The sequence below is a fragment of the Doryrhamphus excisus genome, chromosome 12 (genome assembly GCF_030265055.1).
Source record: "Doryrhamphus excisus isolate RoL2022-K1 chromosome 12, RoL_Dexc_1.0, whole genome shotgun sequence".
NCBI lineage: Eukaryota > Metazoa > Chordata > Actinopteri > Syngnathiformes > Syngnathidae > Doryrhamphus > Doryrhamphus excisus.
The window spans coordinates 17202031-17228086 of record NC_080477.1 but is presented as its reverse complement, the minus strand read 5'-3'; the positions used below and the strand labels follow the sequence as shown (position 1 = coordinate 17228086).

Here is a 26056-nt window from a genome sequence, read left to right as displayed (position 1 = left end):
TTCTTGTTAATTGTGTTACTTGGTAAGGCATTATCCTTTTCAGTCTTTATTATTATATTATTATTATTATTATATTGTTCAAAGGCAATATTGATCACATGTCCTGTACTTACGTGTTTGTGCAATATATTATATATATAACTATGCATCTTCAAAATCAACTAAATTATGACCATTTTTTTGAAACTTTGAGATATGTGAACACGTTTGCAATGATATTTGGTGCAACATGGCTAGGGCATTTTCTTTACAGGTAACTTCTAGGTATAGGTAAATAATTTATTATATATTTGTGTGATGAAAACTTTGAAATTTGAAAAAATGTAAATACTTTGAAAACAACACACTTTTTATTACTAGTATTTATTACTATTACTATTATTTTATTTAGTTGTTATTCATTTAGACTGTATAATTTTTATGTATGCCATTATTTTAATATATCACAATCCATTATATGCGCCATTTCTCTATTTACCTGCACTATAGCGACATCCAGTGGTTAAACCTGTTCACTCTTTGTATAATTTCCCCCATGCAGATGCCCCGCCCCTGTCCTCTCAACCTCTGATTGGCTGGTTTCGCTGCAACGCTTCCTGTTTTGTAAGCTATTCAACGTGGATGTTACCCAACACAGAATTGACTAAAGGCGGCGAAAGAACTGAAGACACAAATAAGGTTTGTTTTTGTTATTTATTTGTACCGTGTTTATTATTACCTTTTGGATGGGTGATTTTTGTATAAGCTGACAAATTGTGGTGTGCGTTACATTCGGAGGTGTCTACTACACACTAAACAGAATGGAAGAATGTGTGAAGTTTTATTTTTCTCGATAAATTCAGTTCATTTAGGCAACAATTTAGTTCATGAAATTGAATAATTAAACAAAAACGCCTTCAATAAGGAAACCAAAGGATAAGAAAGCTACATCACTATAAAAAGTATACATACCTCAAACTACAACCGCAATAATTAACATATTGTTGAATTTAGCATTAGGTAATGCAGTTGTACATTTTGCCACATTGTGTGATTTATTTTTTTTTCATATCTTGCATTATTTGTGCACACAGCCATGGCTCATAGATGCATCCACTGGTTCCGCAAGGGACTTCGGCTTCATGACAACCCAGCATTGATGGCTGCACTGAAGGACTGCAAGGAACTCTACCCAGTCTTCATCCTGGATCCCCATCTCTTTGACAAGACCCGAGTGGGTCTCAACCGCTGGAGGTTCCTAGTGGGAGCGCTCAGAGACCTGGACCGCAGCCTTCAAAAACTCAACTCCAGGTATGACGCTCATACAACAGCAGTACAGTATAGTGATCATAGTACTATGCTGCTACAGTAGCGCCACTTGTGTGTTTTTCTGCTCCTTTTGTAGGCTATTTGTCGTGAGAGGCAAACCAGAAGATGTTTTCCCTCAACTCTTCACCAAGTGGAAGATAACCAAACTGACGTATGAATTTGACACGGAGCCTTACAGCACATCCCGTGACAAGAAAGTGGCCGCTTTGGCTAAAGAGCACAAAGTGGAAGTCGTCTATAAGGTGTCCCACACCCTTTATGACATAGACAGGTATTGTTTTAAGAGTATTTGACCATCATTTAACTACAAACTCCACAATAGGATAAAGTATCGATGGTGACTTCCCTTTCCACTACACTTTTAAAGTCACTTACAGTTGTCCCTCGTGACTTTGCAGGTTGAATTTTCAAGTATAAATATGGATAAATGAAATAAAATAAAAATATAAAGCATTCAGAAGACACATTGAACAACATTGCCGGGTTGAAATATCTCACAACAGGCACAATAATCCCAAATAAAAACACATGCTACTGTTTCTGTAGTAACTCACGCCAAGCTAAACATCGACTCTGAACACCCGACGTCACTTGCTGTCCGCCCGCCACTCATCTCCCCGAGGGAAACACATTTATAGCAGCACACACAAGCACAAAGGGCACCTGTTCTGCTCATTTTTTGGCCCTTTGAATTGAGTTGTGGGCTCCTATAGAGCAGCTACATACAATAACCAGCACAGAAAGCTTTCTAGATGTTCCAGTATCTGCACCTATTCCACCTATTCCTGTGTAAACGGCCTGTTTTAACTTATTACCGCCTCCAGGCACGCCCACTTTGCTGTGGTTGGTCACACTCCCAAGGACTTCCGGTGTTGTACCGATACAGTAGCTGCCTAACCCAACTTTATAGGAGTTGATAATAACAGCGATTCATTCATTCATTTTGTACCGCTTATGCTCACGAGGGTCACGGGGGGTGCTGGAGCCTATCCCAGCTGTGTTGGGGCGAGAGGCAGGGTACACCCTGGACCGGTGGCCAGCCAATCACAGGGCACATATAGACAAACAACCACAGAGAACATGCAAACTCCACACAGAGATGCTCGAAGGTGGAATCGAACTCGGGTCTCCTAGCTCACCACTCGCTAACCACCGTGCAACCCATGTAATATTATATTTTGCTATATTATGTCTTATATGAATCATTTTCTCTTACTATGTCGACTATATGGGGTTAATACAAGTGTAAAGGTAACTATAGGGGTGTTAGTGCATGCATAGAGGGCTCTAATCATGTCAAAAAACGTATTTAGAAGGCCGTGAACAAGTATTCTTTGTTCTAGATATGAAAATATTCTATGTATGAATAGGGAATCCTACTGTACTTATCCCAGTTGGGTCCACCGTGCAGCCAATAACAGACACAAAATAAAAATATTAAAGTTTATAATTACAATTTCTTCCTACAGAAATACATATATTAACAAAGTCAAATTGTTTTCTACTTTTGTGTTTTCCCAGGATAATTGAGGAGAATAACGGGAAGGCTCCCCTCACATACAACCGCATGCAAGCTATTGTGAAGACCCTCGGCCCCCCAAAGAAACCAATGGCTGCTCCCACTGTGGAGGATGTGAAAGGCACGTGCCTTAAACCTTCTTACCAACTGCTGTGGCTAATGTTTATTAGGTACATGTAGTTAAAGTGTATAATTGTCCTCCATTAAAGGCCTGAAGACCCCTCATTCGGATGACGACATGAATTATTACAGTATACCTGCGCTGGACGAGCTGGGCCATGATACGTCAGAGCTTGGAGAGGAACCGTTCCCTGGAGGAGAGCAAGAAGCTTTGAGGAGACTGGAGGAACACATGAAGAAAACTGTAAATGACTTTATTGTCGCTTGAGAGCTACCACACATTACTGTTGGCATATAATAAATATGTATCTTTATCTCTTAAAGGGATGGGTATGCACCTTTGAAAAACCTCAGACCTCTCCCAACTCTCTGAGCCCGAGCACCACAGTCCTCAGCCCCTATGTCACCTTCGGGTGCCTGTCTGCACGAACCTTCTGGTGGAAGCTGACCGAGGTCTACCAAGGGGTGAGTATTGTGATGGTAGTCGTGAATGCTGGACTTTTCAAGGGTCGCGGAGCTCCCTGACATTGGTCTTCTTCGTTGTTAGAAAAAGCATTCAGACCCACCAGTGTCCCTTCATGGTCAATTACTGTGGAGAGAGTTCTTCTACACCGCCAGCGTGGGAGTCCCCAATTTTAACAAGATGGAGGGCAACCCCGTGTGCACTCAAGTGGACTGGGATACAAACCGTGAATACCTAGCGGCCTGGAGAGAGGTACCATAATCATCATCGCCTTGTTTCTAAAACATGAGAGTGAACCAATACTGTGTTTGGGTAAGGCTCGAACCGGTTTCCCCTTCATTGATGCCATTATGACTCAGCTGAGACGAGAAGGATGGATCCATCACCTGGCGAGACACGCTGTGGCCTGCTTCCTCACCAGAGGAGACCTGTGGATCAGCTGGGAGGAAGGACAGAAGGTAAATAAACTTATGAACAAACATTTATGAAGGATTACATCATAAAAATCCATATGATCCAGATGCACCTGTACATGGAAAAAACGCTTTATAGGAGGAATGTGTTGTCTCTTTTTAGCCGTTTGTATATCTTTAGAAAAGCACAGAAAAGAGAAAGACATGTGTTCACGTCTCACATAAGGATTGTGGATGGTGGTCACCATTCATTCATTTTCTACTGCTTATCCTCACGCGGGTTGCAGGGGTGCTGGAGCCTATCCCAGCTGTCTTTGGGCGAGAGGCGGGGTACACCCTGGACTGGTCGCCAGCCAATCACAGGGCACATATAGACAAACAACCATTCACACTCACCCGGTACCTGGAGAAAACCTACGCATGCACAGGGAGAACATGCAAACTCCAGACAGAAATGACCAAGGGTGGAATTGAACTCTGGTCTCCTTGCTGTGAGGCCTGCGCGCTAACTACCTTGTGCGCCGTGCAGCCCTTTTCAATCATACACAGCTCTTTCCCAGCTGTCTTCAGGCGAGAGGCGGGGTACACCCTGGACTGGTCGCCAGCCAATCACAGGGCACATATAGACAAACAACCATTCACACTCACATTCATACCTATGGACAATTTGGAGTCGCCAATTAACCTAGCATGTTTTTGGAATGTGGGAGGAAACCGGAGTACCTGCAGAAAACCCACACATGCACGGGGAGAACATGCAAACTCCACACAGAGATAGCCGAGAGTGGAATTGAACTCGGGTTCCCGAGCTGTGAGGCCTGCGTGCTAACCACTTTCACACCGTGCAGCCTGATGGTCACCATTTAAAAGAGAGATTCTGTTTCCAACCCTTGAAGGTGTTTGAGGAGCTCCTGTTAGACGGCGACTGGGCTCTCAATGCCGGGAACTGGCAGTGGCTGTCAGCGAGCACCTTCTTCCACCAGTTCTTCAGAGTCTACTCTCCTGTGGCCTTTGGCAAGAAGACTGACAAAAACGGCGACTACATCAAGTATGACTGCAAAGAGATCTTACTCGGTGTTGGCATTGGCATTTTTTTTTACATTCGGAACAATCTTTCCAGGAAGTACCTTCCCATTTTGAAGAAGTTCCCCGCTCAGTACATCTACGAGCCTTGGAAGGCACCACGTAGCGTGCAGCAAGCGGCGGGGTGCATCGTGGGTAAAGACTATCCACGTCCTATTGTGGAGCATGAAGTGATCAGCAAGAAGAACATCCAGAGGATGAAGTTAGCTTACGCCAAGAGGTCCGGCAACTCTGATGAATCGCCCAGTAAGAAGCAAGGTACTCATAAACAGAAACTCATTGGACACAACATTAGGTACACCTGCATGTTTGAATGAGATCCAATGGAAGATGTTTGTTTAGGATAATGCTCGGTTTTAATTGACACTGAGTAGTAGTAGTAGTAGTATCTCGATTAGAGGAGGGCAAACTTGTTGACTTGGGTTAGGGGCCGTCTACGTATAGGTGGCATCAAGCAGATTGACATACTTGCTCACGGTGCAACCGAAAGTAAAAAAAAAAAAAAAACACACAACACACCCACAGCAAGTTCAAACATCACATACTAAATCAACAAAAAAACGTCAAAAATAATACATAACTTCAAACTCTTATTTCTGAATGCCCGCAAGGCATGCTGGGTAGTCAATAAAACATTGGCTATCAAGAGCATTTTTACGTCTCTGGCGACCTAATCAACATATTTCTATCTAGCAAATATGGCAAAATCTTAAGGAATAGGGACAGATTACGACGCTTGGCGGGCCACAGTTTGCCCACCCCCCTGGTCTGGATGTTTCTCTCCAACATTGCCTATACACTTAATGGAAAGTTTTGATCCTGTACCGGATTAGATCCACGTCCTAGATTGTACAGGTGTACCGTAAAACGGGGTTATAAGGGACAATTTTGGGGGTAATAAGGGACAATTTTGGGGAAGATGTTTTAAATGTAATTCTAACTTTTCATGTTAAACATGATGTTTTTTTCAAAGAAGCATGTATTCTTGAACAAATCGTTCAAAAAAACATTTTCCCGAAAATTGTCCCTTATAATCCGTTTTATAGTACATCATTAATATGTATATCACAAGTATTTATATAATTATTCCCCCGATGTTTGTCTTGCAGGTGTAAAGCGGAAGGCGCCCTCTGTTGTCGATATGCTAAAGAAGAAAGGTAAAAAATGACATATGTTCATACTGTATTAATTAGATTTGACGCTATGACTGTTTGTTATGAATACGCTATGTTATTTTTCATTGGGTGTTATTATAACTGTTTTTTGCTTGTAAATGTATATATATTTCTCAACTCTTTCTACGTCATTTTTATTGCTGTACTCCAGGGATGTGTTACTTGCTGGCATTCTCTCTATACTGTAATGTTATATCAACACTATTAAAGCACTTAGAGAGGTATGACTAAGGAAATGATCTCTTCATAACGTTTCCATTACGGTCACTAAAATTAATACCTACACAGATTTCATTAATACCACTAAGGGGCACTATAACTCCACTCACCTGACTCAAATCTTTTGCTGGTAATTTATTTCTTGACTTTCAAACTCATGCCATGGAGGGCCCAAACACTACATGTTTTCACTAAAGCAGGTGATTTTAATGATTAACCTGAAGGAGCTCGTCAATTAAATCACCTGTTGGAGAAACCGGTCGGCCCTCTGTCGACACCTCTGTGCTTTACGCAGTTAGAGAATCATATATGTAATCTAATATATATATCACAAGATAAAAAGCAGTTTGATGGTTGCAGCGTGTGTAAGTGTCAGCTGTCCTGGTAAGTCAAGTGTTCTCCTGTTGCTGCTTCCTCGGAGATGACATCGGTGTGAATATCCAGAAGATGATGTCACAGCCTTGACCGTGGGCCAAATGGGCGCACAAAGCTTAGCTTGGTTTCCACAGAGATGTGTCAAACACCCAAACAGTGTGCTGTGTATCTGTGCAAATGTATATTTTAAGGAAGGTTTTTCAGTAAACTCCAAATCCTGGGGAAGGAAAATTGGAATTTAATGAAATATTGAATGGCCTCACTTGTGCTATAAAACACTTGACTTTTTCATTTGTGTGTAATCATTTAAAGCCGCAGCGCCGTCTATGGTCACCCTCTTTATCTGTGTGGACACCTGACAATTAAAAACATTCGGGAGCATGGTGCCGAAACATCCCAGTAGGATCAGGACAGCATGTCCTCAGCAGCTGGTGGTTCATGTAGCCGACATTAGAGAAGCTGATCATCATTAGACTTCCGCTACTGTGTATATTTTAAAAAATTATCTCTGGTTTAAACATATTTACATGATAATTTTGTGACTGTTTACAAGTAAGAAAAAACAGTTTTCTGATAATTAAACCATTATTTAAGGATTTGCTGAAAAACTGATACCATATCTGTAAAGCGCTCATCAAGGGCTTTAATATGATATTTAATATTTAACTTGATATGCTTTGTTGGTGATTTTTGACCTTGTTGAACCCTCAGCTTTGACCCTTCAATCAATCAAGTCAATCAATCCAAAAAGCGAACCAAATGAGCAACTATCGCTCCTGTATGCCAACCAAACTGGGATAAAATTAAGAGTTTGTGTATATTTGACGTGCCATCTTGCTGTGAACTTTGACCTTTATTATATTGCAAATATTAAGCGTCATCGTATGTACTGAAAAGTCTGTGATTTGACCTTTTATACATAATCAAATCAACAACAGTCTTCTTAAACACGGTCTTTTCTATCAGCCCTCTATGAATCTGCTCCACGGAGCCACAATAGGATTTGTAGAGTAATCCCTCGTTTACTGTGGTTAATTGGCTCCGGATTCGACTGTGATAAGTGAATTTCAGTGAAGTGGGATTCCTTCTTTATAAATTGAATATTTTTGTAGTTATGGCCTGTTTAGGATCTTCTAAATACATTCTAAATATTCCAAGCATCAGGGTTGCATGGTGGACGAGTGGTTAGCACGCAAGCCACACAGAGAGGAGACTTGGGTTTGATTCTCTGTGGGGTGTTTGCATGTTTTTCCCGTGGTTTCCTCCCACATTCCAAAAACATGCTAGGTTAATTGGCGACTCCAAATTGTCCATAGGTATGAATGTGAGTGTGAATGGTTGTTTGTCTATATGTGCCCTGTGATTGGCTGGCGACCAGTCCAGGGTGTACCCCACCTTTCGTCCGAAGACAGCTAGGATAGGCTAAAATTTTACTTTATTTTTGTTTTATTGTACAGTGGTTGAATTCTCTCTTGCTCGTGTATGATTGAAAAGGGCTGCACGGCGACCAGGTGGTTAGCGCGCAGGCCTCACAGCTAGGAGACCAGAGTTCAATTCCACCCTCAGCCATCTCTGTGTGGAGTTTGCATGTTCACCCCGTGCATGCGTGGGTTTTCTCCGGGTACTCCGGTTTCCTCCCACATTCCAAAAACATGCTAGGTTAATTGGCGACTCCAAATTGTCCATAGGTATGAATGTGAGTGTGAATGGTTGTTTGTCTATATGTGCCCTGTGATTGGCTGGCGACCAGTCCAGAGTGTACCCCGCCTCTCGCCCGAAAATTTTACTTTATTTTAGTTTTATTGTACAGTGGTTGAATTCTCGCCCGAAGACAGCACCCCCGCGACCCTCGTGAGGATAAACGATGGAAATTGAATGAATGAATGTTATTACTTATTATTACCTGCTTTATCTGTAAGAAGCAATAAAACTATAATGTATCCGGATTCATTATAGTTGACTTCTTGACACTATCAGACTACCTCAGTAATATTTCCACCAGTGTCGCTTTCATCCATCTGCACACACACTCTGCCCAAAATATCCCGACAACGATGAGGTAACTGCACTCCTCCAAAAAGTAACAAGCCAGTTGTGTGTATCATAATGTTGTCAGGATGTGGACTTGTTGACACTACGCTGCTGTGGTGACTGAACTTCCCATTAGGATATCACTGGTGTCTGAATCATTACTTTTCAGTCATGCTTATCATTTAAGTTCAGAAAATGAATATCATCAAATTGTGATGATATCGCACAGCGTTTACCTTTAGTAAACACACACAGCTATCAGTGTGTGTGTGTGTGTGTGTCAAATGAGAAGCATATACACAGGACAGTCATTAGTGAGTTGGGCCCTTATAAGGTTGTCCTATTTCTGCTGCATTTCCTTGGGGATCCCAAGTGACTGTCAGTAGACAATGAAGCCTTCTTGGTGGGCCTGCACGTCTCCATGGTTGAACATGACCATTGTAATGGCCACTTTTTTGGCATTCTGCACTGCATTCTATGTGGAGATTTAAATAAGAATATGTTTAGCATTTTTTCATTCATTCATTTTCTACCGCTTTTCCTCACAAGGGTCGCGGGGGGTGCTGGGGCCTATCCCAGCTGTTGGTACACCCTGGACTGGTCGCCACCCAATCACAGGGCACATATAGACAAACAACCATTCACACTCACATTCATACCTATGGACAATTTGGAGTCGCCAATTAACCTAGCATGTTTTTGGAATGTGGGAGGAAACCGGAGCCTCGCTGTGAGGCCTGCGCGCTAACCACCCTTCCGCTGTGCAGCCCTTTTCAATCATACACGAGCAAAAGAGAATTAAATCACTATACAATAAAACTAAAATAAAGTAAAATTTTTGCCTATCCCAGCTGTCTTCTGGCGAGAGGCGGGGTACACCCTGGACTGGTTGCCTGCCAATCACAGGGCACAGGGCTATATGTGAGTTCAATTCCACACTCGGCCATCTCTGTGTGGAGTTTGCATGTTCTCCCCGTGCATGCGTGGGTTTTCTCCGGGTACTCCGGTTTCCTCCCACATTCCAAAAACATGCTAGGTTAATTGGCGACTCCAAATTGTCCATAGGTATGAATGTGAGTGTGAATGGTTGTTTGTCTATATGTGCCCTGTGATTGGCTGGCGACCAGTCCAGGGTGTACCCCGCCTCTCGCCCGAAGACAGCTGGGATAGGCTCCAGCACCTGTGTGACCCTTGTGAGGATAAGCGGTAGAAAATGAATGAATGAATGAACACCACATATATGGTATAACAGTTCCTTTGTGATGTCACAGAGAGACGGACTTCCTTATTTGGTTCATAGTTAGGAAGCACTTTTGGCGTATGACCAATCACAACAGAGAGGGCATATCCGGAAACAGGTCATGGATGGAATATAAAGGAAATACAACTGGAATAGGTGCAGATTCTACAAAATGTAAAAAGTTCACTGTGGGGGTTATTGTGTGTAGCTGCTCTATAGGAGACCTCAACTCAATACAAAGGGTGGAAATTGGACTTTTTGTCATGTTGTGCTGTTCATGCAGGTTTCTAAATGTGGGTTGGGAATAGCCCATACGCCTGGATATATCACTGTAGTACCCAGTGCACTGAGACATTGGTCACATGATAGACGTTGCATGATGCCGTTCACTGGACTAACAATGCTGGCCTTTTTTGGGGCCTTTATATTGAGTAGGCCTCCAAAACCAATGGACATCATGCACAACATGCTTTTCTTTGAATATATATATATTATAATACATATAATAACATATTATACATATAAATGAGGACTTAAGTCATTGTTTTGCTCTTCAATGACCCATCTTTCTCTTTAAGTTGATGCAGGGTATGGCTCCCATGTGCATCCTATTGTCCACAACGGAGTGAAGACAGTTTGGAAAAAGTGTGATGCACCCTGGTGCCTATTTGAGCTCCAACTATAAATAGTGCAGCGGCAGCCTACGCATGCTCATGTTTGATCGGAAATCACAGCGCCTCAAGTCAGAGCTGCGGGGCATCTGTGAAGGCAGGGACCCAACCTTGTCTCTGGTGAGTGCACTGCATCAAGGCTAACTAGCACATATCACTGCTACATATTATATCATTTCATGTTGTCTACAATTAGTGTCCGGACTCCTTTTTAGCTGCCATCAACCACGGAAAGTTTTGCTAACATGGGTTCACGGCGCACGGTGGCACGCTCCTCTTCGGCCAATGGAAGAGTCGGCAATGGAAATGGGAGCACTGGGAGCAGCCGGCCTGGAGGCTGCAGCTACATCTCCAACGTGAGGCCAGAGAACAGGTAGTGTGTTGCATACATTTGGATCAATACAGTAAATATCTGGCATCCTGAAAAGGACATTTTTAATAAAGTTATATAATTTTAATATTTATTTATAATATTTATAATTTATTTATAATTATTAATAGTACTTCTATATCATATAAAGTGGACACCACAATACTGTCAATACACATGCATGATCTACTGATATCTAATGGAAAACCCAAGTTGAATGACAACCGTGTATCTCCAAATTGTGTATTTTTCTTTTTAATAATAAGAAAAAATATTTGCAATTGTTGAACCAGAGTTGTTCTAATGTGGTTGAACATTACAGTAATCCCTTGTTTATCACAGTTAATTGGTTCCAGACCCAACCAGGATAAGCACAGTAGGATTCCCTATTCATACATAGAATATTTTCATATCTAGAACAAAGAATACTTGTTGTATATGATTAGAGCCCTCTAGACATGCACTAACACCCCTATAGTCGCCTTTACACTTGTATTAACCCCATATAGTCGACATAATAAGAGAAAAATATTATAATATAGCATAATATAATATTACATGGGCTGCACAGTGGTTAGTGGTTAGCACGCAGGCCTCACAGCTAGGAGACTCTAGTTCAATTCCACCCTCTGCCATCGCATGTTCTCCTCGTGCATGCGTGGGTTTTCTCTGGGTACTCCGGTTTCCTCCCACATTCCAAAAACATGCTAGGTAGGAATAATATTACATGTTAGCATTGGCGGAGTTCCTTGTTGTTATTTTTTGTTTCCTGTTCTGGATGGTACTCTTGTCGAAATAAGCATTTTTTTTTACAAATTATTTATTTATGATTTATTCATGTAATTTTGAAGAGTGACGTTTGACTGTTGAGAGGTATAATATATATTTTTGTTATTAGCAATGTGTAATACTGCACCGCATCATACTTCTGCAGCTAAAAGTTGTAATATATTTTAAATTCATGGACCAGTGTGCATAAACATTAAGTAAATAAAATCACTACGACAAAATCTATTTGATGAAAGTCACTGTGCGGTAGCAGTAGTTCCTGTCCGATCCCGAGTTAATGAAACAGCAGCAGGAAGTGGTGCCTACAGGCCAAAGGCTGTGTTCAAATATACTCCTCGGAAAGCATTTGCGTCCTGTTTTGTTTGCTCACTCATGAGTAGCGTGCATCGGACTGTGAAAGTGAGCACTGACCCTCACATTGAAGAGGATAGCAACACCAGACGTGGATCAGCAGCTCGACGTGTATACACGATAATGGATGCGCCGTCATAATGAGCTGCAGGCGAGGCGGCATCGGGCGCTCATGATGCTGAAGTTATTACCTCTTTCTTTTTATTTATGAGTGTTTGTCAGCTGCAAAAACAACTCAACTCATTGACACTAAACATTGTGAACTTATAGGATAGAATTTATCATCGGTCAGACTTAGTCACAGTTACAGTTCACTTGCTGTGGGGTCAAATGGGGTCACGACTTGGACCTTTTTCCCCTGTGTGCACAGGAGCACACTGTGCAGCGTGATGGCGCAACTAACGGAGGAAGAACAACCAAGCTTTCAGACTACTCTCAGGTCCAAGGCTGTGTCGGAGAACTGTAACGTCAAGTTCTACTGCGTGGTTACAGGTGAGCATCGCTATCCTTTGTACATGGGGTACACTTTAAGGGCTATAATATCATTACATTAAATAATACATTGATATACTGTAATAGTGAGACTCACTGACAAAAATGGCACAAATTATACCCAGCATAAAGGTAGCAGAAAATAGCAAAAATATATGTATATAATTTTTTTAGAATTATTGGATTTTTTTTAAAATTAAATAATACATATTTAATATATAATTATAATATATTATAATATATAATGATTGTATATGTATGTAAGGATAATATTATTTTAAGTATATTATGGTATTTATTAAAATTCAAAATGTACTTAATATTTTAGAATATTTATGTTTAGAATATTTAAACATATATATTTTATAAATAACAATAAAATAATGATGATGATGATGATGATGATGATGATTATTATTATTATATAATATATATAGTGTACAATAATAATTATTCATTCATTCATTTTCTACCGCTTTTCCTCACAAGGGGGTGCTGGAGCCTATCCCAGCTGTCTTATATATATAGTTATTATATATATTATATAATTATATATAATTATTATTATTATATAATATATAATTATTATTATATATAATTCTTAATTATAATATATATTATATATATACTTACTACTTATATAATACTATTATATAATTATTATTATTATATTACGATAATAATAACTATTATTATTATTACATAATAATAATAATAATTATTATTATTATTATTATTATATAATATATTATAATTATAATCACTCAACTGGCTCCAGCATACTCCCGCAAGGATAAGCGGAATAGAAAATGGAGCGGAATAAAAAATGAATGGATGGATGGATAGATACAGTATATTTATTTTTGAAAATGTGAAAAAAATATGTTTTAATGCACAAATATGACTTCATCATCCAACTTTTTTTTGTTTATCAGGATATCCTATCCCTCAAGTCACCTGGTATAAGGATGATAAGCAGTTGGACAGATTCTGTGGACTCCCTAAATATGAAATATTTCGCAACGGACAAAACCATTCCCTGCATATTTACAAGTATGTATACTCAGGAGTTGTTACTCCTACTGATGCAACGTTTATTCAGGTCTCCGCTTCCTTGCAGCTGCACTGTGGATGATGCTGCCATCTACCAGGCTTCGGCCAGTAACAGTAAAGGCATCGTGTCCTGCTCTGGGGTTCTGGAGGTGGGTGGAATGAGCGAGTTCAAAATCCACCAGCATTACTTTGCCAAGCTCAAGCAGAAAGCAGAGAACAGAATCAAGGAGGCCGAAGGCAAAGAGAACCAGGAACCGCTGCGCACCGTCAGTCCGGAGCGCTGGCAGAGGAAGCGGCGCTCCACCATGGAGGCCTTCCTGAGCGTGCCCAGCTCCACGGAGGATGAGGGTAACGAGGAGGCCGCGCGATCGGTGGCGGCGGAGCCAGAGGTGAGGTTAGAGGAGCACGCTGAAGAGCTAGCGGAGGAGAAGACAAGCTCTGTGACTTGTTCCAAAACAAGTCAGCTCATTCATGAAAATGGAAGCGTGGATGGTAAAACTCCATTTGTCAAGAAGAAGATAAAGATTTCCAGCAGTGCCAAAAAGGAGCGAGCTGAGAAGGTGCCTGAGGAAGTGATGGAAGTCCAGAGTTGCATCCCTCCATACCTGTCTAACATGGCACAAAATGGAAAATGTTCAAGGAATACAAGTTCAGAGGAGCTCATTAGGCCTTCTCTAGAACTTTCCAAAGAAATCGTAAATAAAGAGAAGGCAAACAACAACAAACATGAAGAAAAAGTCCCAGAGAAGAAGACCCAGAGTCTTCCCATGACCTCCAGACTGCAGAGTGCACCTCCAAGGCCAATCATGGAGGACATGACTCGAACAAAGAATGTTCCAATCATGGCTAACTCCTCCACAGATCTTGGATCAGTACATCTGGCCCCTCCAATCCAGACTGTTTTACCTGGGCCCCCCTGCCTGCAGACCGCAGATCAGCCACCAGAAAAGGAAGCAAAGCCGTGTCCAGGGAATTTGTCTGTGCCGAATGAGGTGAGCTGTTTTCCCATGAGCTCATTGGAGAGTGGGGGGGGGGGTGTCTTTGTACCACAACCTGTTACTATTTATAGCAGCAACAATGTGTCACCGGAGCTTCATGATGGGCTTGCGTTTACACATGCAACATGTTGGCAATGAGTTCAAAGTCTATGCTATCAAAGCTTGCTTTTAACCTTTTTGGTAGGTATGACTCTCAGGGCTTCTGTAAAGATAGCAACCTGGCTGAGACCAGCCTGGACTGGTCGCCAGCCAATCACAGGGCACATATAGACAAACAACCATTCACACTCACATTCATACCTATGGACAATTTGGAGTCGCCAATTAACCTAGCATGTTTTTGGAATGTGGGAGGAAACCGGAGTACCCGGAGAAAACCCACGCATGCACAGGGAGAACATGCAAACTCCACACAGAGATGGCCAATTGTGGAATTGAACTCAGGTCTCCGAGCTGTGAGGCCTGCGTGCTAACCACTAACCACTGTGCAACCCATATAATATTATATTATGCTATATTATGTTTTAAATGAATCATTTTTTCTTATTATGTTGACTATATGGGGTTAATACGAGTGTAAAGGTGACTATAGGGGTGTTAGTGCATGTCTAGAGGGCTCTAATCATGTCAAAAAACGTACTTAGAACGCTGTGAACAAGTATGATATGAAAATATTCTATGTATGAATAGGGAATGGGGAGAACATGCAAACTCCACACAGAGATGGCCGAGGGTGGAATTGAACTCGGGTATCCTAGCTGTGAGGCCTGCGTGCTAACCACTAAACACTGTGCAGCCCATGTAATATTATATTATTTTCTCTTTTTATGTTGACTATATCGGTTTAATACAAGTGTAAAGGTGACTATAGGGGTGTTAGTGCATGTCGAGAGGGCTCTAATGATATGAAAATATTCTATGTATGAATAGGGAATGGGGAGAACATGCAAACTCCACACAGAGATGGCCGAGGGTGGAATTGAACTCAGGTACCCTAGCTGTGAGGCATGCTTGCTAACCACTAGACCACCGTGCAGCCTGTGACAAAAATAATTAAACAAAATAAGTTATAGTCATTATTTATTTGATGACCAATTTCTTTATATATGATATGAATATATTTATTGTAGCAATTATCAGCCAATTGTTTCTGCTGCTGTGGGATTATGAGTCCGAGTCCCCATTAGCCAGGCCTTATGCAATGATGTACATGGCTACTGACATCAGTGATACAAAACACTGCTGAAGTGCCTTTTAAAATGTCTAGCATTCCATTGCGACTACATCAAAACGCAAAATAGCTCCGTAACATGTGAATAGGTCTTATAGTCTGTCGGATTAGATATAGTGGAAACAAATGTATGGCGACAATTTGAGCCATACGGTATATATATTTTTAAATGCATTTCATAATAATATTCATTGTTTTGAAATGATTTCAATGTTTTGCAGTCTGAGTAACAATAGCCAGTGAGGCCCCAGCCAGTTTATCTCATCTATTATGGAATGTCATGTGACATATGGAGGGAACCTCTGCGGGCTAATTATAAAAGCTCATGCACAGACGTTGATGTGGATTTGACACTGTCTGGTCTCGGCTCATTGAATTGACATAGTGAACCGAACCACACGGTTTAACATAACAGTATCAAACTATTAATGAAAATATGGGTATTTTATCTTATCTATACTTGCCCAAGGACTGTCCAGGTATTTCCGTCTGTTGCTGGTGACACTGTTGCTGTTGTTGGAATTACTTATTTGTATCTACGTCCAGCATAGCCTGGGATAAAGTATCATTAGTATTTACAGCCTGGAAAACATCTGCTTGCACTGTATTGTCTCTCAAGGTTACAGCGGCCCATACATGGATGAGTCGGAATGATGCACCTGTCAACCCGGAGCCTCCACCTGACCGGCGTTCTGTGGGCGTTCGACCACAGCGGAAGGCTCCAGCCACAGTAGATGACCTCCTACCTCATTATACTGCACCCATTGTTGAAGTGGCGCGGAACACAAGGCATCATTCCACAGGATCAAAACAAAAGTCGGCCCTAGTTCCATCTGCAAACCCGCAAAGCCAAACCGGTTTAGTGGAGGGATGTGTAGAAGGGATAAAAGGTAACGGAAAAGTTGAAGGTAATGAGTTTAGCAAGTCAGCGGTGCTGGGTGAAACCTCTTCTTCATGCAAGAGTCAACTAGACGCTGGAGATGAAGCAGTCTCTAGTCCCATGGATGCGTCTAAGACAAAGACGACTCATAAACCAACTAAAACTAATACTGTTGCCCCGCATTCCCCAAAATATCCAAACTCGCATGAGCAGCAACCCCAAGAAATCCCCAAACCTGCCCCCAGAGTCATATCTGTTGCAGAGCTTTTAAGGTCCCAAATAAGGACTCTGGAGTCTGAACTAACAAGTCCCACAAATGTTGTCTCTGCAGACTTGGTAGGACACTCCACAGTTGAACACCAGCCCCAAATTGAAAGAAATTCTGACAACAAATGTAAATCTGAAGTTAAGAAGTCAGCACCAGGAAGCCTACAAGAGAGTCTTGATAGTAGAGCATCTCCAAAAGAACATCTTCTTAAGCAAAGTCCTAGTTGCAAGAATAAGACTCAAGATGCAAGTTTATCAAGTTTTCAAAAGGATCCTAGTTCTTCTGGGTTTTTACCTTCTGTTACCATGAGTCCCAAAAAGGAGAAAACAGGAACCTCAAGTGATAGGGTTCAAGGCCAAGACTCGGGTCTCATGAAAAAGTTAATCCCAGAAACTAAACTCAACAATGAAACTCATGATTCTTCTCAAACACTTGTAGATAAAAGCAAAACAGAAGAGCCAACCAATTGTTTACAAGAGGTAAATATGTTTTCCGATAAAAGTGCCCTTGGTACAGTCACACAAGATAACCTACCTGTCCAAAAAAGCCAGTCCCCGGTTGAAGTCATACCTGAGAGTGATTTCTTAACAAATTCAAATCCCGAAACCAGTCGGATCTTGATGAAAGGATCCTGTGACTCTACTGTACCGTCTGCCACGCCACAAGAGCTAGCATCAGGGGCCCGCCGCAAGATCCTTAACGCCAAAGTCAAACCTGCAGACAATGCAGACACCGACGTCCTACCAGATCAACCACAGAAACAGGAGAATTCTCCACCCGATACCAACGTTTCAACAAACCATGTGACAATCCTGTCGTCTCCAAGCAGTTCCCGGCGGCAAGCTCTTCTACAACCCAATGATGAGACAACGTCTCCCGTTGAGATGAGGTCGCCAATGCTGGGTAGGAAGAAGGTGACACCAACCTCCAGTCGACCACCAAATGAGGAACTCCAAAGTGAGAAAAGTGAGAAGACCAGACGTGACCCATGCAAAGGTAAAACTTATTCTCCCATCACAAACCTCATATTACAAATATACAACATAGGGTGGGCAGAAATATTTCAATATTGAACAAAGTAAAATTTGTTCTCAATCAGAAATCACTCCACACTCTTTATTGCTCTCTGGTTCTACCATATCTTACTTATTGTGCGGAAATATGGCGTAGTAACTATAAAAGCAATCTTCACTCGCTAAATGTACTGCAAAAAAGGTCAGTAAGGATAATTCATAATGCCGCCTACAGAGAACATACTAACTCCTTATTTCTAAAATCACAAATACTTAAATTTACTAATATAATTGATCTTCAAACAGCTAAAATAATGCATAAGGCTAAAAATAACCAATTACCTAAAAATGTCACCCAATATGTCTCTACAAGAGAGGAGAAATATGATCTCAGGGAAGAACTACATTTGAAACACTTATATGCTAGTACTACGTTAAAAAGCCAGAGCATTTCAGTATGTGGAATCAAACTATGGAATGGATTGAGTAAGACCCTCAAACAATGCACAACGATGAGCCAATTCAAGAAACAATACAAGCAGTTGATGTTTGCTAAATACAAGGATGAAGAGTCTTGAACCAGTCATGATGTGCTATACATATCACTATATTGACACTTACTATGGTATCCAATAATGTCATTGGATGGTCATATCACCTCGTACTTCGGTACGAGATAAAAAAAAAAAAAATACTTAAAAAGTAACTTAAACTATATTAGGAAAGCAGGAAGTGAACAAATGTAACAGTTACTGATTGTAAAAGTACCAGATGGAGGGGTAGGATTTAATAAGCTTTGCTTCTTCCTACTCCTTTTGGACATGTGGAACTGTGAACTGATTATGGGATGTACTCAATTGTAATCTGATGCATGTTCAAATGAAATAAAACCATTACCATTACCAACAACTAAAAACTTATAAAACTTAATTTCTAGTCAACTTCAATGACAAAGATCTGGACTCGCTGAGCACCACTCAGTGGGTGCCCACTGCAGGATGGGCCAACTGTACCACATGGTTGCCCATAATTGTCCATCAAATACTGTACCTCCTGTAGACCACTTGCTTATGGTCATGTGTCTCCTTTCCAGCCCCCCAAGTTATCCGTAAAATCAGAAGTGAAGCGTTTGTGGATGCATCGGGACACCTAAAACTGTGGTGCCAGTTCTTCAACATTCTCAGCGACTCCACAATCACTTGGTACAGAAATGAAGCTGAGATTGCTCGGATCGTGAGGACGTAAGTTCAGAGTGTGAGAATTCAGGACTCAGTCTTGCAATAAATGAGTTCTCAGGATCTTCTTTTTCTATTTTTGTTTGCTCAGTGCAGAGGATGAAAGTCAGGTCAATCTGGCAGTCGTTCAAGCATCAAGTAAAGACTCGGGTGTCTACAAATGCACAATCACAAATGAATATGGAAGCGACTCAACCGACTTCCTCCTTGGTCCAGATAGTATGTATTCACTTTGCAACAATATACCATTTTGTTTATTTATCTGAAACTATTCTAACGGTGACCTCTACTTGTGTTTTAGTCTTGGCAGGATTTTCTCTCCGTGAGGACAATGGAGGTAAGATGAGTTGTTATTGTTTACTACAGCAAAAAAACCCGGGTGATTAATTCCTGATTCCTCCTATGAAGTTGGAGAAGAGATCGAAATGGCGCCCCTGGTGTTCAATAAGGGTGTAGCGGATGGTGGCGTCTGGGGTGGCAAGTTTTTCGGTCGCGTAATGGTGCAGAAATCCTGTATATCAGATAGCTGCACACAGAAAGTCTGGAGGGCTAAGGTCATTTATGGCCTGGAGCCTGTGTTTGAGTCCGGGAACACGTGCATCATCAAAGCACGCCGACATGTCGCTTATGGTGGAAAGGAGGAGCGCTGCCTCATCGACAGGAACATGGATCTCGTCAAGCAAGTAAGCAACCGAAATTGTCAAAATTTGATCTTTTCTTGTTTCTGTTCTAACTGTTGTCTGTTATCTTCTGTGCGCAGGAGTGTAAAATTCAGAATCTGGCTCGTGAATACTGCAAAATCTTCTCTGCGGAGGCGAGAGTTCTTGAAAACTTTGGGCCCCCTCTTGAGTGAGTTTGACCATTGACTCTACATATATCACTTTAGCTATCAAGACCATGTTTCCATTGAGAAATTTATATCGGTTTTACACGGTATGATTGAGTTTGGTCGTACCTGATCAGGCTAACGTTGAATATTGTAGAAATCCTCCCCCTGAGGACTCTAAGTGGGTTTCAAATAGAGGATAAGGGAATCTTCATTCATTCATTCATTTTCTACCGCTTTTTCCTCACGAGGGTCGCGGGGGAGCTGGAGCCTATCCCAGCTGTCTTCGGGCGAGAGGCTGGGTACACCCTGGACTGGTCGCCAGCCAATCACAGGGCACATATAGACAAACAACCATTCACACTCACATTCATACCTATGCACAATTTGGAGTCGCCAATTAACCTAGCATGTTTTTGGAATGTGGGAGGAAACCGGAGTACCCGGTGAAAACCCACGCATGCACGGGGAAAACATGCAAACTCCACACAGAGATGGCCGAGGGTGGAATTGAACCCTGGTCTCCTAGCTGTGAGGTCTGCGCGCTAACCACTCGATCGCCGTGCTGCCCCGATAAGGGAATCTTAAAGAACCAAATTATAAAATGAGAACCAGATTGTTTATTCCTGACAACAATACCTAATACAGACATCCGGGCTTATCTGCAGTCCCTGTATGCCTACAAGTAAGCGGGTCTTATGCAAAAAAGCACCCTTCCTTTCCCTTCCCGGCCTTTTATACACTCAAAGCTGAGGCTGGAGTCCTGGACCAATCAACTTTCGTCACTGCCTTTGCCTGAACCGCTTCTTTCATGGTGTTTCTGCTTTCGTTTGTTCGCAGGGGCATCAAGGCGTCTGGAACATTTTGCTTTTCTTTTGTTGCAAAGCAAGCTGTCATATGTGTACCCGATGTTTCCACCTTAACTGTCAGTTGTCACGTTAGTCCTTTTTTTCGTGTGGGTGCGTGTATAAGTATCTTTTGTCCGTATTTGTGAGACTATGTGTTTGTTTTAGCTTATATTTTTAGCTAGCACAATTGAGCAAATACCTTCAATATGAAGGCGGAATGATGGTAGCAGCATCAACAACAATACCATACTCATACACAGTCTGATATTTTAAGAGCCTTTACAACAAAAACAGTACAAAATACATACAAGTCGTACCGTACTGTCTTACAATTTTTGGCATGTAATTGACTCTATGATCATCTATGACAAACTAGGGTAATCCCAGTCTACTTGATGTACCGGCCAGCCAACACAATCCCCTATGCCACGGTGGAAGCTGACCTGACGGGAGCGTATCAGAAATATTCCTTCCTGGATGATACAGGAGCGATGGAGAGGAGAACTGCCTCTGAAGTGGAGTTGAAGTGTTGCGCTCTGCAGCACTGGATCTTTCAATGGACCAACGGGAATCTACTTATCACCCGGCTAGAAGGTAAATTTTAATGTTTACGTGGCTTTTTCTTGGGATTGGAACAAAGTGTTGTTCACTACAAGATGGACCTCTGTTAGACGTGATAAACACAATCCCGCCACCTACTGGAATCAAATCAAAGGTCAAAGATATTTAGTTTTATGCTCATCCTAAGTAATAACTGAGATATATTTCCTAAAATTAGCAAAATAATCTGCCGACAGTACAAGAAAATCTGTTTTACCAAAATGCAATTTAACATATTCCAAGCTTTTTGGTTAGTTTGCTTCTTTTAAGGAACATATCTGATTTGATTCCATATTAGTTATGATGTGTAAATTAGTCTAATACAGTAGGAAATAAATATTGTCAAAAATACATGTTTTGGACCTGGATTTACAATAATTCCACATTCCAAAAATATGCGGGTTAGTTTAATTTAAACTCTAAGAATTGTCCATAGGTGTGAATGTTTGTTTGTCTATGAGAAATCATATGTGGAAGACCAATAGACACCAATACAGCAGTACCTCAGTTAACATCTGCCTTGGTTAGCGTGTTTTTTGGTTAACATACAAAATGTTTGCAAAGATTTTTGTCTTGACTTGCGTTGCAATTGGGGCACGTAACTGCCTCTACTTATCACTCGGCTAGAAGGTACATTTTAATACTCCCAAATATAGTTGAATCTACAAAATGGTGGGCTTTGTCAATGATTTTCTCAAATATCAGTCAAAAGTATGAGCAACCCTTGACTCTGGAGCCACTAAGCTAGCTAGCAACGGACGTCATGGGTAAATACCTATTTTGATGCTAAAGCGCTCCCAAAAAAAAAAACCTTAAAAAAACGGCAACAGTGTTCCATTTACATACCTGACAAAATATAATTATTGTAGCCGTTAGCATGAAAATCTATTTTTATCTCGCGGACTAACACGATGCGTCGCTAATCGCTAGTCCGAGCATCATTCACAGACAGAAGAGTGGATATGTAGCTCTGAATTTTGACTCAACAAGATGCTGGTTTGTCGTCAGCATTTTTTTACCTGAGGACTGGAGTCTTGTGCTGGAAGACACAGCCATCCCAAGGAGAGCAGAGTTGTTGTTGACAGAACTAGTATGTGTATTAATGCCACTTCTTTTGTATGTTTCTATCTTCTTTTGTATGTTTTAAAATGCCTAGTTTAGGCAAAAAACTTAGCTTCTATATGCATATTTTTGACCAATAATTGGCTGTATTCAGCTATGAAACAGCATTGCTTAATAATTAATATATATTTTGGAAAACCATGATAGAGTGAAGCCGCAAAATTCGAACCGTACAAGCAAAGGAAAACCAGTATGTATAATATGCACAGGCACTGGTGAACAATCAACAGTAACTACACTGTTAATCATAAATTAGAGACTAATAAATCAATATATACGGTTATATATAGACGTTATGCACGTTTAGACTGTCTGCTGTGTGGCAACATCTCAACTGTCCTCCCTGCGTCCTCTCGTCCACCAACACTGCCATCTAGTGATGTTTTGCTGATAAATTCACATACATTTTTCACAATAAACATAACTGCTGTTTAAAATATGTTATTTGCATTGTGCTTTTTTTGCAGGCGTTGACACAAAGCTCACCAACATTGAGATGGCAGTCAAATCTACAGGGTTAGTATGTTAGTACTAAATTAAACTGTGAAATGATTTTCACTGCTAATTTGTCTTTCATACTTTGTGTTTATTGCAGACATCAAGGCCTCACCATTGAGGGCAAGCCTAAAGTGTTTGAGCACTTTGTGTCGCAGCATCAGTGTAACTACTTCTGTGGGTTGCTGGGCCTGAGGTCGCTGAAGCTTCTGGACTCGCTAATGGTGCCGACGCCAAAGCCCAAAAGCTCCAGGAGTCCTTTACTGCAGCGTAAGATTCAAGCTTCTGGTTCCTGCAGCCCTCAGAGTGGAAGGAAAGCTGGCGGAAGCCCTCGACTCTCCAGGAAGGCCGAGCAAAATGGAAGAAAGACCCCCACTGGACAGAAGGCTGCTGATGCTCCTGAAGCTCGGAGCTGAAGTATCACAAGGAAGATGCAGTTCTTTCACTTCCTGTAGGTGACCCAAAGGTTTTGTGCATACACTGTGGGTGTCGGGTCAATGTATTATCTACATTATTATAAATTACAGTAAACAATCTCAAATTCATTTTAGTCACGTCATTAACATAAAATACGTTTGCACAGCGAGAAGCCAACCAAGCAGAAATCCACTCTGAAATCCACACTGATGTACAGTGACACACACACAATGTATATTCATTCACACGCACGCTGTTTGTACAATAAAACAAAGGCCATAGTGGCCATGTGTTCATAGAATTAGAGAGATATATATCACAAGTAATTTTTTTTTTCTTCATAATTTAGAGTGCATGAGAAAGTGTAGCTCTGAAACTGGAGCTCTGTTTAACCACATCGTCATTTATTAACAATTAATGTGTTTCTGATGTTACTGCCATATTGTAACGTTAATAAAAAAATACATCAAGAGGTTACCTACAGCCGCAGCTGTTAATCAATTCAATCAAAGTCCCAGGTGGTTATTTTGCTTTTATAGAGCTTGGGTGATTAATTGCGTTCATTGTAGCATTTAGGGTACTAGCATTTAGTTTCCTACAGTTGAATGCTTGCGTGGTTTTCTATGTTTATTAGCATTCCACACGGATACCAGTCGAGGCAGATGGCCACCCAAGTCTCAGGTAAAACATCAAACGTGGTTAGTAGGTCAAATCAATACAACAACTGTGTTTTTCTAGAGGTCTTCATAGATGAAATAGGTGTGTTCCAATGACGTGCATTGTTAGCTAGCTCATATTAACTTGTTTTCTTGTGTATGCACAGAAAAGGTAAATAAATATGTATATATTTCATGCATAATATGTACTGTATGTCAGGTGGCAAAAATGATAAAGCAATGCATGCCAGTGGGATGCATCTACTATGATTGTACGTATTTTGAAGTGTCGGCCAGCCACACATGATGTTTGTGTTGTTTACGGTGCAAAAGGCTAAGCTCATCATGATAATCACTTGTGATTCCCTAGTCATTAGTGAGTCATCCTTTTATATAATCACGAGAAGGCCTCACGCTCCACTGTGAACACACTCAATGTTATGTGCAAAAAAAAAAAATCGCTTGGTTTCGCAGCATGTGACATTTTGACGGCTTTTTCTTTGTAGTGTTGTTCACTACAAGATGGACCTCTGTTAGACGTGATAAACACAGTCCCGCCACCTACGGGAATCAAATCAAAGGTCAAAGATATTTAGTTTTATGCTCATCCTAAGTAATAACTGAGATATATTTCCTAAAATTAGCAAAATAATCTGCAGACAGTACAAGAAAATCTGTCTTACCAAAATGCAATTTAACAGCTTTTTGGTTAGTTTGCTTCTTTTAAGGAACATATCTGATTTCATTCCATTCATTCATTTATTTTCTATCGCTTTTCCTCACAAGGGTTGTCGGGGTTGCTGGAGCCTATCCCACCTGTCTTCGGGCGAGAGGCGGGGTACACCCTGTACTGGTCACCAGCCAATCACAGGGCACATATAGACAAACAACCATTCACACTCACATTCATACCTATGGACAATTTGGAGTCGCTAATTAACCTAGCATGTTTTTGGAATGTGGGAGGAAACCGGAGTACCCGGAGAAAACCCACGCATGCACGGGGAGAACATGCAAACTCCACACAGAGATGGCCGAGGGTGGAATTGAACCCTGGTCTCCTAGCTGTGAGGTCTGTGCGCTAACCACTTGACCACCGTGCAGCCTCGATATTAGTTATGGTATGTAAATTAGTTTAAAACAGTAGAAATAAATATCTTCAAAATGTGTTTTGGACCTGGATTTACAATATTTTAATTTAAACTGTCCATAGTCGGCTTCCTCCCACATTCCAAAAATATGCAGATTAGTTTCATTGAAACTCTAAGAATGGTCCATAGATGTGAATGTTTGTTTGTCTATGAGAAATCCTATATGGAAGACCAATAAACACCAATACAGCAGTACCTCAGTTAACATCTTCCTTGGTTAGCGTATTTTTTGGTTAACATACAAAATGTTCGCAATGATTTTGCCTTGGCTTGCGTTCACCCGCTTGGTTCGCGTGCAATTTGGGGCCCTTAGCCTCGTGTTGACTACTGTCAGTGCATTTTTTCTCCTTTAGAGTTCATTTTTTCGAACTCTAAAGGAGGTTGCCGAGTGACGGAGGATAAGGAGGAGGATGCACTGGAAACCCTAGAACCCTAGAACCCTAGAACCCCCTAGAACAATTCTCCTATACACTGTATCATTTTTTTTGTGCAACATGCATTTGCAAAACTAGGTTTTAGTGATGTTAAATATTAATTTATCCTTGTGTCATCTTGTTAAAAAAAACCTTTTACGATCCCATGTGTACAATAACAGTCAATAAAAAGGGATTGCCCTCCAAACACAGTGCCTCTCCCCCTACATA

General features: G+C 41.1%; 2 protein-coding genes and 1 long non-coding RNA gene across 5 annotated transcripts; 2 read left to right on the top strand and 1 right to left on the bottom strand.

The window, feature by feature from the left end:
* Nucleotides 1–561: 561 nt before the first annotated feature.
* On the top strand, nt 562–6305 carry cry5 (cryptochrome circadian regulator 5). Its single transcript, XM_058089263.1, has 11 exons — nt 562–678; nt 1074–1290; nt 1385–1579; nt 2830–2948; nt 3037–3191; nt 3272–3412; nt 3495–3662; nt 3728–3868; nt 4720–4871; nt 4944–5164; nt 6016–6305. The coding sequence occupies exons 2-11, from the start codon at nt 1076–1078 to the stop codon at nt 6072–6074; spliced, it is 1566 nt and encodes a 521-aa protein (XP_057945246.1). The 5' UTR covers nt 562–678; nt 1074–1075; the 3' UTR covers nt 6075–6305.
* LOC131139557 (uncharacterized) lies at nt 3196–6540 on the bottom strand. The gene is made up of 4 exons (XR_009132258.1): nt 6411–6540; nt 4951–5059; nt 4712–4877; nt 3196–3849 (listed from the first exon to the last, which is right to left on the bottom strand). It is a non-coding gene; the product is annotated as an uncharacterized LOC131139557 (long non-coding RNA).
* LOC131139555 (alpha-protein kinase 3-like) lies at nt 6410–24543 on the top strand. Of its 3 annotated transcripts, none has more exons than XM_058089261.1 (15): nt 6410–6665; nt 10525–10737; nt 10833–10990; nt 12498–12619; nt 13555–13672; nt 13740–14664; nt 16521–18045; nt 19156–19303; nt 19389–19516; nt 19599–19634; nt 19706–19980; nt 20058–20146; nt 21348–21565; nt 23161–23209; nt 23289–24543. In XM_058089261.1, the coding sequence occupies exons 2-15, from the start codon at nt 10654–10656 to the stop codon at nt 23602–23604; spliced, it is 4191 nt and encodes a 1396-aa protein (XP_057945244.1). In that variant the 5' UTR covers nt 6410–6665; nt 10525–10653; the 3' UTR covers nt 23605–24543. The 3 variants fall into 3 exon arrangements, with proteins under 3 accessions (XP_057945244.1, XP_057945245.1, XP_057945243.1); XM_058089262.1 differs by having other exon boundaries at nt 10814–10990; XM_058089260.1 differs by having other exon boundaries at nt 6410–6684.
* Nucleotides 24544–26056: the final 1513 nt, after the last annotated feature.

Bases quoted from the DNA above. Each gene is read 5' to 3' on its own strand.
- cry5 (XM_058089263.1), top strand. From the start codon at position 1,076: ATGGCTCATAGATGCATCCACTGGTTCCGCAAGGGACTTCGGCTTCAT. The intron at 3,192-3,271 runs GTAAATGACTTT...TATCTCTTAAAG, and splicing joins AGGAACACATGAAGAAAACT to GGATGGGTATGCACCTTTGA. The intron at 4,872-4,943 runs GTATGACTGCAA...CAATCTTTCCAG, and splicing joins AAAAACGGCGACTACATCAA to GAAGTACCTTCCCATTTTGA.
- LOC131139555 (XM_058089261.1), top strand. From the start codon at position 10,654: ATGCTCATGTTTGATCGGAAATCACAGCGCCTCAAGTCAGAGCTGCGG. The intron at 12,620-13,554 runs GTGAGCATCGCT...TTTGTTTATCAG, and splicing joins GTTCTACTGCGTGGTTACAG to GATATCCTATCCCTCAAGTC. The intron at 19,635-19,705 runs GTAAGATGAGTT...CCTCCTATGAAG, and splicing joins TCTCCGTGAGGACAATGGAG to TTGGAGAAGAGATCGAAATG.